The sequence below is a fragment of the Hippoglossus stenolepis genome, chromosome 18 (assembly GCF_022539355.2).
Source record: "Hippoglossus stenolepis isolate QCI-W04-F060 chromosome 18, HSTE1.2, whole genome shotgun sequence".
NCBI classification, from domain to species: domain Eukaryota; kingdom Metazoa; phylum Chordata; class Actinopteri; order Pleuronectiformes; family Pleuronectidae; genus Hippoglossus; species Hippoglossus stenolepis.
In genome coordinates this window covers 20,312,702-20,324,728 of record NC_061500.1, presented here as the reverse complement: position 1 = coordinate 20,324,728, position 12,027 = coordinate 20,312,702, and the positions used below count along the sequence as shown (strand labels likewise).

The following is a 12,027-nucleotide window of genomic DNA, read 5'->3' as shown; positions in this document are numbered from 1 at the left end:
TCACCATGATAAGACATCATGACCTGACCATAGGAGTGTTTACCTTGTATCTGCGACACTTTTATTTATTTTTTCTCTTTTAACAAATTTACATAACAAAATCATTTAATGAAAATAAAATCAAACCCAACTACAATATTTTACCACAAAATGACAGTTTCAGTGCTTAATACAGCAAACTACTCTAACTCCAACCTCATCTACTCTTCATCCATCTCCCCACCACAGGGGGCCAGGGACGCCCACACTACAGGCTGATGGGCTTGGCATGGGGTCATGCAAGCAGTCAAACATGATGCATCCTTCTGCTTTCCAGTATATACCATGTGTCACTGGATGCTTCATTAAGTTTGTCATGTTCCTCCCCTTACATGGAATTGTTTTCGAACATATCCTGTTCACACTGGTGTCAGAATCCTTTTGCGTGATATACTTTCTACCATTTAGCTTTAGACATTTTGTTGTTGTGCTGAGTTTGAGGTAGTTACTAGCTAGATGTAGGCGAACCATATGCGCTGCCAGAGCATGTTGCCACCAGAGGTATGTATAATGTTACAAGCTACATTAGGCTAAAACCTGTAGCCTGTGGTTGGCCTGGCTGTACTGCACACTACTGTACCAGGGCTCTAGGTTTACTCTATTTTGCCAAGGAGCATGTGTGTGCCTAGATGAAAAAAATTATGTACACAAAAAAGTAACAATTTCTGACATACATATTCACATATAATTACCTACATATTTATAGTGTGTATGCACATGCATTTGCCCCTATTCTAGGAGAGTAAAATACTAACACTACTAGAACCCACTGTTCTGTTAAGTACTGTACTTGTATCTCTGCAATGAAATAAAGCCAGCTTCTTTATTTAAAGCTCTAGTCCATGATTGTCAGTGTTGGAATGTAGACCATATAGACACAATCATCATGTGACCACTTGCACAGTGTGTAGTGATCTCGGACTGGGCCAAACTGTGAAACATAAGAGGGACTACACCACTGATTGTTTTTTTAATGATTGGTGATATTTACTACTAACACATTTATAAACTTCTGTTTTCCAAACCATTGATTTAATACTATGTATTTCTCACATCTGAGACAGTCGTACTTCTATTAAAATCAACATAGTGTGGCCATCAATCAATGAATTGTAAACCTCTTTGTTCTGTTACTGTATATAGCCAACTCACACATCAGGATACATAGAGTAAACACATTTCAAGATAACAGGTGTGCATGGTACACAGATGGAACTATTATAGTCATACATTTTTTGCAGCTATACTAGCTTAACTTGTGTCGCAATGACCATGGTATGCCTATACTACAACACTGCATGCACTCAATGCGCAGTAGTCTATCTTACTACACATGAAACGGGGAATGTATAGACTCTGAGGGCCTGTTATTGATTTATCTATGCAAAGTAAGTGACAAACTCAATAGTGTTAGCGCAGACATTATTCAAAAATACAATTAAAATATTGTCATTGACACACCTTTATTGTAGTGCACAGGTTCACGCAGTGTCTGGTGAGCTATGATAGAAGCCATTTTCCAAAAATGGTCAAATATACGTATTTGACTTATACACAAATATTGATATGCCTGTGCTATATTAGCTAATAAGCAACAAGAAATGTTATAACAGAGATGGCAAAAATATTGTTGAGTTTATTCATTATAATTTTTACACTGTAAAATATCTTATGTGGAATTTAACTATTTAATAACCAAATTTTATATAAGAGGCTTTTCAAAAATACTTCAAATTGAAAAACTCAAAATCCGCTAAAACATTGTAATCAAATGTATTTAAATCACAAATACAGTATCAGCATCGACATCAGTAGGGCTACCGTTCTGAAAGTTTAAAGTGTATTTCTAATGTAGAAACGTTATTGGGGACGTTATTTTCAGAAGGGTGACCAAAGATTATATATAGCATTTAATGAATGTCTTCTATTCATAGTCTAGATGTTAACAGTGCCGGCATTAGAATAGCTCCCTGTTCCAAAATGAGTAACCAGTACTAATTCATCAGGGCTATGGTGCATTAGCGATGCAGGCTACTGTTTCCACTTTGAAATTTATCAAAATCTAACCTTGACAATTAAAGGCAACTCAGGGTCAAGTAAATACTCCACTTCACTGCGCTTGAGTAAAAACGACTGAGATATAATGGTTAGTTCAGCAAAATCCTCTTCAACAGCAATCATAGGTCACATGCAGTTAAAACCCAAGTGTCCTTCCAAACACAAAACAAAAACAATTTCACTGAAAATAACAGGGGAAAGGGAGATTTTCATTTAGTCAGCTGTTGTTGAGTTCAGCGAACATTTGAACGATGGAGCACGATTAGAGTTAAAACTGAGTTAAAGCCACTGAGCAACTGACAGGTGAGAGGAACAATGCATTTATTTTTGTGATATAATGATTTTACACTGCATGCCTGGGGGTACATGGACCAGTGTCTCCACATAATCTTGGCATAATCCAAAATTATTATTTGTTCTTGCTGGGCTAAGAGTCTTAAGAGGCCAATTGTGCCATTTGACCAAAAATGTGCATACATAAATGCCTAAATACTCAAGGTTTTAAGTTGGGAGTAGAAATAGATGCAAGCACATAAAATGTTATTCAGTGGTTGTGTCAACAGTTGCCATTTGTTACATTCCGGTATCAACACACAATGCCAAACTACATAAACCAATCTCCATAAGCTCAACCTCACACAACACTTCTGGGATGAACTGAAACGCCAACTGTGAGCCTGGCCTGTTAAACCAAGTTCCAGATGGATGGGAGCAACCAGGTTATGCTACTGGTGGAAAACATGAGGCGAGTGGGGGCTGTTATAACAGCCCATTATTGACCATGGTGTGTGAATCACATGTTCAATCAGACATGGAAGAGATTTCCGTGCACGCACACATGCCTTGATATATGGTCTTCTAACAAATCGTATGTAGAACATGTCAAAGAGGTCATTGAGTTTTCACGACACATCACAAAATTAGCCATTTGCAACAAACTTGGCTTTTAGTCTTAGTGTGCCAATCACAAGAGAATCACCTGACCAGCTCCAACAAGCTCAAACTTTAATGGATTTTAATAGGCTTATAACTCAAGAGCAAAATCAACCATAAACTCGATGAGCTGGGCACCTGTAACCAAGCTAAACAACTTTTGATCGACATCCATCCGTTTTCACAGATTCTATCTAAAGTGGTGCAGGCTTAAAGGAAACGAGCATGTTTCCATTTACCCAAATGCACAGACTACCAATACCTATGCACAGCACATGGACTGGGATTAACTGAGCGGGTCTTTAGTGTTTTATGATGGTGTGCATTACTTGATAATAACAAGACTTCGCGTTTTGAGCTGATTTCTGCCCCGAACACTGACAGCGGCAAACCCACCCGGAGTCTCGACTGTGTCAGCCCGTGCCCCCGCGGACCATGTGTGGAGTCTTACCTTGTCCAGCTCGTCGTGCAGCTCCGACAGGGTGGGTCGGATGAGTTTCTCCCCCAGAGGTGCTGCGGTCTGTCGGTAGAAATCGATGTTCGGCACGGCGTCGATGGTGTTGTGACCAAAAGTCCTCAGGTAATAGGTGTTGGTGTGGGTGTCGTAGTGATAATGATGCTGGCCCCCCGTGGATGAATGCAAACTCGTCTCGCTCATGACTGTGTCCCCGTTCTGCAGCCCGTCGGCCGGCGATGCGTCCGGGGAGGCCGCGCATCCCGCTGCGCTCGGATCCGCGAAATTCACCACCCGAAACCGTCCTTTGGATTCTTCTCCACTGGCCCCGGGATCCGCACCCTGACTCTCCTGAGGGCCCTTGTCGCTGGATGGGACCCCGGATGAGGCGTCGGAGTTGGGTGACTTGTCATCGGTGGCGCCCGCTGCCTCCGTGACAATGTCCACCTGGAATCGGCTCTGACTGGGCGTCGGACCGGGCGGCTTCTGACCCGCATCAGCGGCGAGAAAATCAGTTTCTGTGGCGGCGGTCTCAGCCGGGGCGGAAGGCGCGGATGTCGCAGACATGGCACAAATAACACCACTGAGCGTAAGAACCGCACAGAAAAAGCAACAAAATGTCCCCTTAAAACTTACTGGAGGAGGTGAGGGAGTCCGGGAGTCCGGGAGTCGCCCTGTGACAAACGCACTGGCTTCTCACTTTTAGTGAAGAGCTCGCTCCGCCCGGGCTGAACAGACGTGAGGCGGACGAACGGAGAGTGGAGGATAGCTCGTTAGCTAACTCTCAACATGAGGCTACAGGCTGGGAGACTTCCACACACTCTTCTTCCTCCTCTTCTGTCGCAGTAAACCCTAAATTCCTCCGGTTTACTGTCGCTCGCTCGGAGCATCCGGACTAAATCCCGTCCACCTCTGGTCTTTCTCTTGTTTAGGGCAGGATGCTGTTGTCGATCTTGCCGCAGCTCCGCCTAGACTCCCAGGGCTGCCCTCGCTGGTATTATACACACTGCAGTCGGCATCACGAGAGGGTGGGCTTCCCCTGTCAGGGACCACGCGAGATGTCATCGTCCAGGACGGAAATATCGCGAGAGAACATCACAATACCCAAACAGTGGGCGGGGCGTTTTTAAGCTAGAGACTGGGCGAGGGAGGGGGCGGTGGGTGAAACTGCACCAACAGGCCCACTAGCACGATACCAAGGTGGCCCAAAGCGTTCACAGTTGGATTCTCTCCCCACACCTGTGCCGGAGGCCCAGCACACATGTCTACCCCCCCCCCACACGAGTCTGTCCGATCACACTCAAACATGCCTCAGTAACTGCAGTGCATTATGGTCCCACAGCCCGAACCTGTGTAAAAACATCAGACAGCTGTTATTCTGCAGGAGTCTGTGTCATGCCTGATAAATGGCAACACACATGTTAACAATGGCACAACTACAAACCCACAAAATAGCATCTAAAACAAATTGATCTCAAAATGGATCAAATCTTTACTGTGGCATACAGGCCTACATCACTAAAAATAAGAATAACTGGCAATTTAAAGATTAGTGGCAATTTAGTCCCAAAGTGCATCCCTCCGCGAAGACATTTAAGATTTTTATTTGGATCTGCACCAAATCACACACACACACTCAGAAATACAATTCCCCTAGATCCACGAGTTACTCTCAACCTATCTCAGAATGTCAAAGAAAGTGAAAAGAAAAAAATCCTGGATCCACCCCTTGATCCGGACCCACACCCAAATGTAATCTGTTCCGAATGGGTCATGCCCCACCCCTTCAGTTGAGTGGTGTTTGCGTATTCCTGCTCATAAACAAACACAGACAAAAACATGGCAGTGGTAATTATGAAATGGGAACTTACTGTCTGAAGGGCACGGATGGAATAAGTACATAAATCCTTCAGCCTATTCAAGTAAAACTATTGAATGATGTAAAATACTCAGTAATAGAGTATTTTACATTCTGTCATTCATTTATGTAAAAGCACACAAGTATTTGGGGCTAAATATAACAAAATGACAACTTAAATTTATGTGAAATAATAGCTTCCTTTAGCATTATATTGTTGTTTTTGGATAGTACTCCTTCATGAATGTGTACTTTGCATTACATTGTGGGAGAAGCTGAAGTTAACTATCTATACTGTTGTAAATCAGATGTGTTTATGCAAGAATCATAATCAAAATAGTATCTGGTAATTACAGCTGTCAGATAAAACAAAAATGTGCAAAATTTAAAGCGTATCAAGTATGTATCAGGAAGTGTAAATTGGATTGCATAAATTAGACAACACACCAATGTAAAAGTAATCATGGCAGTCGGTCTGGCTCACAGTTTTAATGTTTTGGTTTACTCTCACTGCTCTCAATGCGTTGTTTCCAGCCACAGCAGGCAGCTGTTTTTAGTAGCTAATATAACAAATTACCCCTGAAAGAGAATAACCTGTTATGTTCACATACCGTGTGTTCAACAAAACAACAGTTTCCAGATCAGTAACACTATAACTCTTGTTGAAACAATACATGTATGTCATTGGTTTTACTGTCGGAGTTTTATTAATGATGTTAAAAGTTACAATAAGTCAGTTGTTTATTGGAGCTATCTATGTGCTGGAATCTTCCCTGAACGATGACTAGTTAGCCATCAGGCCACTGACACTATTATGTTTTTTTGTTTGTTTTAATTTTGTGTATAAATCAAAATATGTACATCCTGTTCCTCTGTAAACTGATTTGGATCTGTTTAAAGTGTTTACAATAACACACAATTACGTATAACGCATATGTAATCACCCCCCATCACAGCCTCCACCCCAACACCACCTTTCTGAACGTTTTTTTTTTTTACTTAGATCCCTGCATTCATCAGGTGGACCCAAACATAACTTCAAATTAAAACTATTGTAGGGGCGATGCGTATTCACTCACTGTATATACCACAATTAGGCAATGCTAACTTTCTGTATTGTAATAATGCCATTTCATAACATTATGACATAATATACACCAAATATACTGTATATATATGATGATGAATGACGGATTAATCTAAAGAGGCTGTTGATTGTGTTTCTAATCTTATAATTTGCAAATTGGACGAATTACCTACTATATGATGTCACGATGACATAATGTCTATCATAAAATAATTTTCAATCTATATGAGCTTTAGTTTGTGTCCATAGTCCTTTAGGATGCATAGATGCCTGAAACATTTTATTATTAAACTATGTAAGACACCATTTTCTGACTTGATTGAGATTTCTTCTTGACATCACATATCATAAATGATGTTCTCATCAACATAATGATGCTCCCTAACTGTCTAAACAGGCAAATGTTCAATAAAAAGTTGACCATATGAAATATCATATACATGGCATTCTTTGCCACAAGAGGTCATACTAGCATCAACATCTAGAACAAAACAAATGCTTCCTCAGCTACACCTCCCCCTCCCTACATGGTTGCTGGGAAGTCAAAATGGCCCCTGAACACACAACCAGATGCACAACTACAGAGCTCCCTCTGGAGTCACAAAAGGATTTCAACTTTTTTCAGTACTCTCCAACACCTGGATACACATTTGTAAAACTTGTCCATGAGTTAAACATTTTTTTGCTCAGACATACAGTGATATTTCAGACAATAGTGTTGCAACTTTGTGTCAATATTTGGTGTTTATTCCTTTCCTCTTTCAAAATGACAATGCCAACAGTTTTTCCAGTTTGGTGTAAAAGAACTTAAGCTAACCACAATCACCTACAAGTCTACTTGGGTTCGACACGACAGGCTTTGTCACCTGTGTTTGGGGATATTCCGCCATTCTTCTCTGCACATCCTGTCAAACTCTCTTCCGATTGGATCAGGGGTGGTTGATGGGCAGCCACTTTCAGTTTTTCCCAGAGATGATTGGATTCAGGTCATGGTTCTGGGTGGGGCAACTTGAGGACAGATTTCTTCCTAAACCACTCCTGGATTGTCTTGGCTGTGTTCTTGAGGTCATTGTCATGTTGGATGAAGCTGAATCTTCAGTCCAGTCTGATGTCTGATATTTGGCCCTGTTCAGTTTTCCCTCAACTCTGAACCAGTATCCGAGTCCTTGCTGCTGACCCTGGACCACTGTCTTATCTCAAATGAAATCACTATAATCATGTTAAGCTGTTTTAGTGGTAAATTTTATTAAACCAGGAAAAACCTAATGGGCATCCATGTAAATTATAATTTTTTACATGCAATGTAGCTGGACACACCCGTTTCATTATCTCAATGCATATCTCAGTTAGTAAAGGCAGAGGGTTTATTCTAGACACAGAATGTTTGTATGAAACTACGTTTTTGTTTTTTTCAAAATAAAACGTGGACCTAAGTTGTATGTCATCTGTGATCTTTACATGACAATGCTTGTTGCTTTTTAAACAGTGTTGACTATAGAATTTACGTAGCTTGTCAGGCAGTATTTTTGACCCACAACTGTTGTGTCAGCATATTAGTTATGCTGTCATACACTTTCTTGGTCTTATGTCGCCATTGACCAAGGGCAAAAGAAGTATGCAATGTCATGTATCTGACACAGTGCCTCAGTAATAACAGTTAATGAAATTCAAAGGTCTTTGTCTGATATAGGGTACTATATTGAAAAGCACACACACACACACACACACACACACACACACACACACACACACACACACACACACACACACACACACACACACACACACACACACACACACACACACACACACACACACATTACAACTCATATTAAATAGTGGTAATGTACACCTTTCATCAATTAAAGTTTGCAACACCCATCATCCACAGTCTCATCCAAAAAATGTTGACAGGATCACGATCAATCAATTTTTTCAACACTGATCAGCACATAATGAATGCCATTGGAGTAAAATCCTATTCCATAGTAGAGCTGTGTGCAGTGCTCTCTCTCTCTCTCTCTCTCTCTCTCTCTCTCTCTCTCTCTCTCTCTCTCTCTCTCTCTCACTTGTGTGAGGTCAGTGACACATGCGTATGGTTTTACAGCTGCAGTTTTCAGCTGTATTTTCATTCAAGAGAGAAAAAAAGCCCTGTGTAATTGAACTATCCCATTTGTATTTATGTCCCAATCATCAATAATTCATCCAACTTGGTCTTAAATACGTTCAGGAGGTCTTAATAATGTTAACGCTCATTTAACACCACTTCCATTGTGCTTCAAAATAAGTTTTCTTTCTGAGATACTAGTTTTGATGGCATGCATAGATTGTAATGTCTCAGTGTGTTGTAGTTATCTTCACCATATGTTCAATTATGAGGAAGTATAAATAATTCTGAAATTTCAAATCAAATCAAATCAAATATACTTTATTGTCCCATAGGTAAATTTGTCTTGGCTGTGTTCTTGAGGTCATTGTCATGTTGGATGAAGCTGAATCTTCAGTCCAGTCTGATGTCTGATATTTGGCCCTGTTCAGTTTTCCTCAACTCTGAACCAGTATCCGAGTCCTTGCTGCTGACCCTGGACCACTGTCTTATCTCAAATGAAATCACTATAATCATGTTGAGCTGTTTTAGTGGTACATTTTATTAAACCAGGAAAAACCTAATGGGCATCCATGTAAATTATAATTTTTATACAATGTAGCTGGACACACCCGTTTCATTATCTCAATGCATATCTCAGTTAGTAAAGGCAGAGGGTTTATTCTAGACACAGAATGTTTGTATGAAACTACGTTTTGTTTTTTTCAAAATAAAACGTGGACCTAAGTTGTATGTCATCTGTGATCTTTACATGACAATGCTTGTTGCTTTTAAACAGTGTTGACTATAGAATTTACGTAGCTTGTCAGGCAGTATTTTTGACCCACAACTGTTGTGTCAGCATATTAGTTATGCTGTCATATACTTTCTTGGTCTTATGTCGCCATTGACCAAGGGCAAAAGAAGTATGCAATGTCATGTATCTGACACAGTGCCTCAGTAATAACAGTTAATGAAATTCAAAGGTCTTTGTCTGATATAGGGTACTATATTGAAAAGCACACACACACACACACACACACACACACACACACACACACACACACACACACACACACACACACACACACACACACATTACAACTCATATTAAATAGTGGTAATGTACACCTTTCATCAATTAAAGTTTGCAACACCCATCATCCACAGTCTCATCCAAAAAATGTTGACAGCATCACGATCAATCAATTTTTCAACACTGATCAGCACATAATGAATGCCATTGGAGTAAAATCCTATTCCATAGTAGAGCTGTGTGCAGTGCCTCTCTCTCTCTCTCTCTCTCTCTCTCTCTCTCTCTCTCTCTCTCTCTCTCTCTCTCACTTGTGTGAGGTCAGTGACACATGCGTATGGTTTTACAGCTGCAGTTTTCAGCTGTATTTTCATTCAAGAGAGAAAAAAAGCCCTGTGTAATTGAACTATCCCATTTGTATTTATGTCCCAATCATCAATAATTCATCCAACTTGGTCTTAAATACGTTCAGGAGGTCTTAATAATGTTAACGCTCATTTAACACCACTTCCATTGTGCTTCAAAATAAGTTTTCTTTCTGAGATACTAGTTTTGATGGCATGCATAGATTGTAATGTCTCAGTGTGTTGTAGTTATCTTCACCATATGTTCAATTATGAGGAAGTATAAATAATTCTGGAAATTTCAAATCAAATCAAATCAAATATACTTTATTGTCCCATAGGTAAATTTGTCTTGGGCCAAAGTGTTACAGCAGCTGCAAAAGAGTACATTGTACAACAAACAACAACAACAAAAAACAGTACACAAAGACGTATCACACAAGACCCAGAATAATAATGCAGAATAAAAGTGAGTTGAATATTGCACTTGCCCTAAAAACACTTAAAATGATAAAACACTAAAAGGATACAACAAGATAAGCAAGATTAAAAACAGAAAAACTTAAAAACAAAAGTGTGAAATGTGCTAGAGAAAGTGCAATGGTTATTGAGATAGATGACCGAATCAACAGTATGTGTGACTGATTAAGGTGGTCAGACATTCCTTCATATCTGTCGTATTTGATATAGGTCTTAAAATTCCTTATGGTCTTAAAATCAATCAATCAATCAATCAATCAAATTTTATTTGTATAGCCCATATTCACAATTCACAGTTTGTCTCATAGGGCTTTAACAGGGTGTGACATCCTCTGCCCTTAACCCTCAACAAGAGTAAGGAAAAACTACTAAAAACCTTTTAACAGGGTAAAAAGAACGTAGAAACCTCAGAGAGAGCCACATGTGAGGGATCCCTCTCCCAGGACGGACAGAAGTGCAATAGATGTCAAGTGTAAAGGAGAACATCAGAAAGATAAGGGTTTTAGCAGCATTGATAAGAATAAACACTTTGTAGCATAACTGAAGGTCAATGAATTGATGGATTATTGTCAGTAATGGTCGAGTATCTGAGGAGAAATATTGTATATCAAGCAGTCTTGTTGTAATCATAGTTCATGGTCAGCAGCCACCACGATCATGATCCACCATCAAGATCGGATGCCACTATAGTCCACACCGGGGACTCCGGGGAAGAAGTCAAGTCAGTAACATGTATTGATGAGATATTAATTTCTTTGATGTGATAATGATTGAGAAGAGGAAGGAGAAGCTGGAAAGAGAAGCTCCGTGTGTCATGTGTCCCCCGACCTTCTAGACCTATAGCAGCATAACTAAGAGCAGGTCTAAGACAAGCCTGGACCGGCTCTAACTATAAGCTTTATCGTAAAGGAAGGTTTTAAGCCTACTCAGATGGTGTCTGCCTCCCGAACTGAAAGTGGGAGATGATTCCACAGGAATCATCTAGATCCAGCCTCTCACAATCCTCGCTCCAATGTCGATTGGCTCCTCCACATGTGCTAGCATTGTCTTTAACTGGATTTTGTGCAGTGGTGTGGTGCTTACACACACTAAGATCAAGTTAACCGCAAACAGAAACTGCTCGGAGCAGCGTAAGTTGCCATAGCAGCAGACCACGGGTTGACAAGACCGAACTACTTTTCCTTCCAGGGAAAGGCTTTCCGACCCATGGCCTTACTATTACCATTGACAACTCTGTGGTAGCCCGCTCTCGGACTACTAGAAACCTGGGTGTGACACTCGACAGTCAACTCTCCCTTACGGCCAACATTACTGCAACAACCCGCTCCTGTAGATACATGCTGCACAACATCAGGAGAATACGTCCCCTTCTCACTCAGAACGCGGCAAAGGTTCTGGTCCAGGCTCTGGTCATCTCACGCCTAGACTATTGTAACTCCCTCCTGGCAGGTCTACCTGTTAGTGCCATCCGACCTCTGCAGCTCATCCAGAATGCAACAGCTCGACTGGTCTTTAACCTACCTAAGTTCACTCACACTACTCCGCTCATCCGCCCCCTTCACTGGTTACCAGTGGCTGCCCGCATCCGTTTCAAAACACTATTACTTGCATACCGGGCTGTGAACGGATCGGGTCCAGTCTACATCCAGGACATG

At 40.8% G+C, this 12,027-nt stretch overlaps 1 protein-coding gene across 2 annotated transcripts in view; it reads right to left on the bottom strand.

Moving 5' to 3' along the window:
• Positions 1-4,503, bottom strand: part of slc12a2 (solute carrier family 12 member 2) — a 46,703-nt gene extending 42,200 nt beyond the window's left edge. For both annotated transcript variants that reach the window (XM_035184152.2, XM_035184154.2), the window contains exon 1: positions 3,482-4,503. In XM_035184152.2, coding sequence (XP_035040043.1) covers positions 3,482-4,051 — 570 coding nt within the window. In that variant the 5' untranslated portion in view covers positions 4,052-4,503. The remainder of the gene's footprint in view (positions 1-3,481) is intronic.
• Between the last annotated feature and the right edge of the window lie 7,524 nt (positions 4,504-12,027).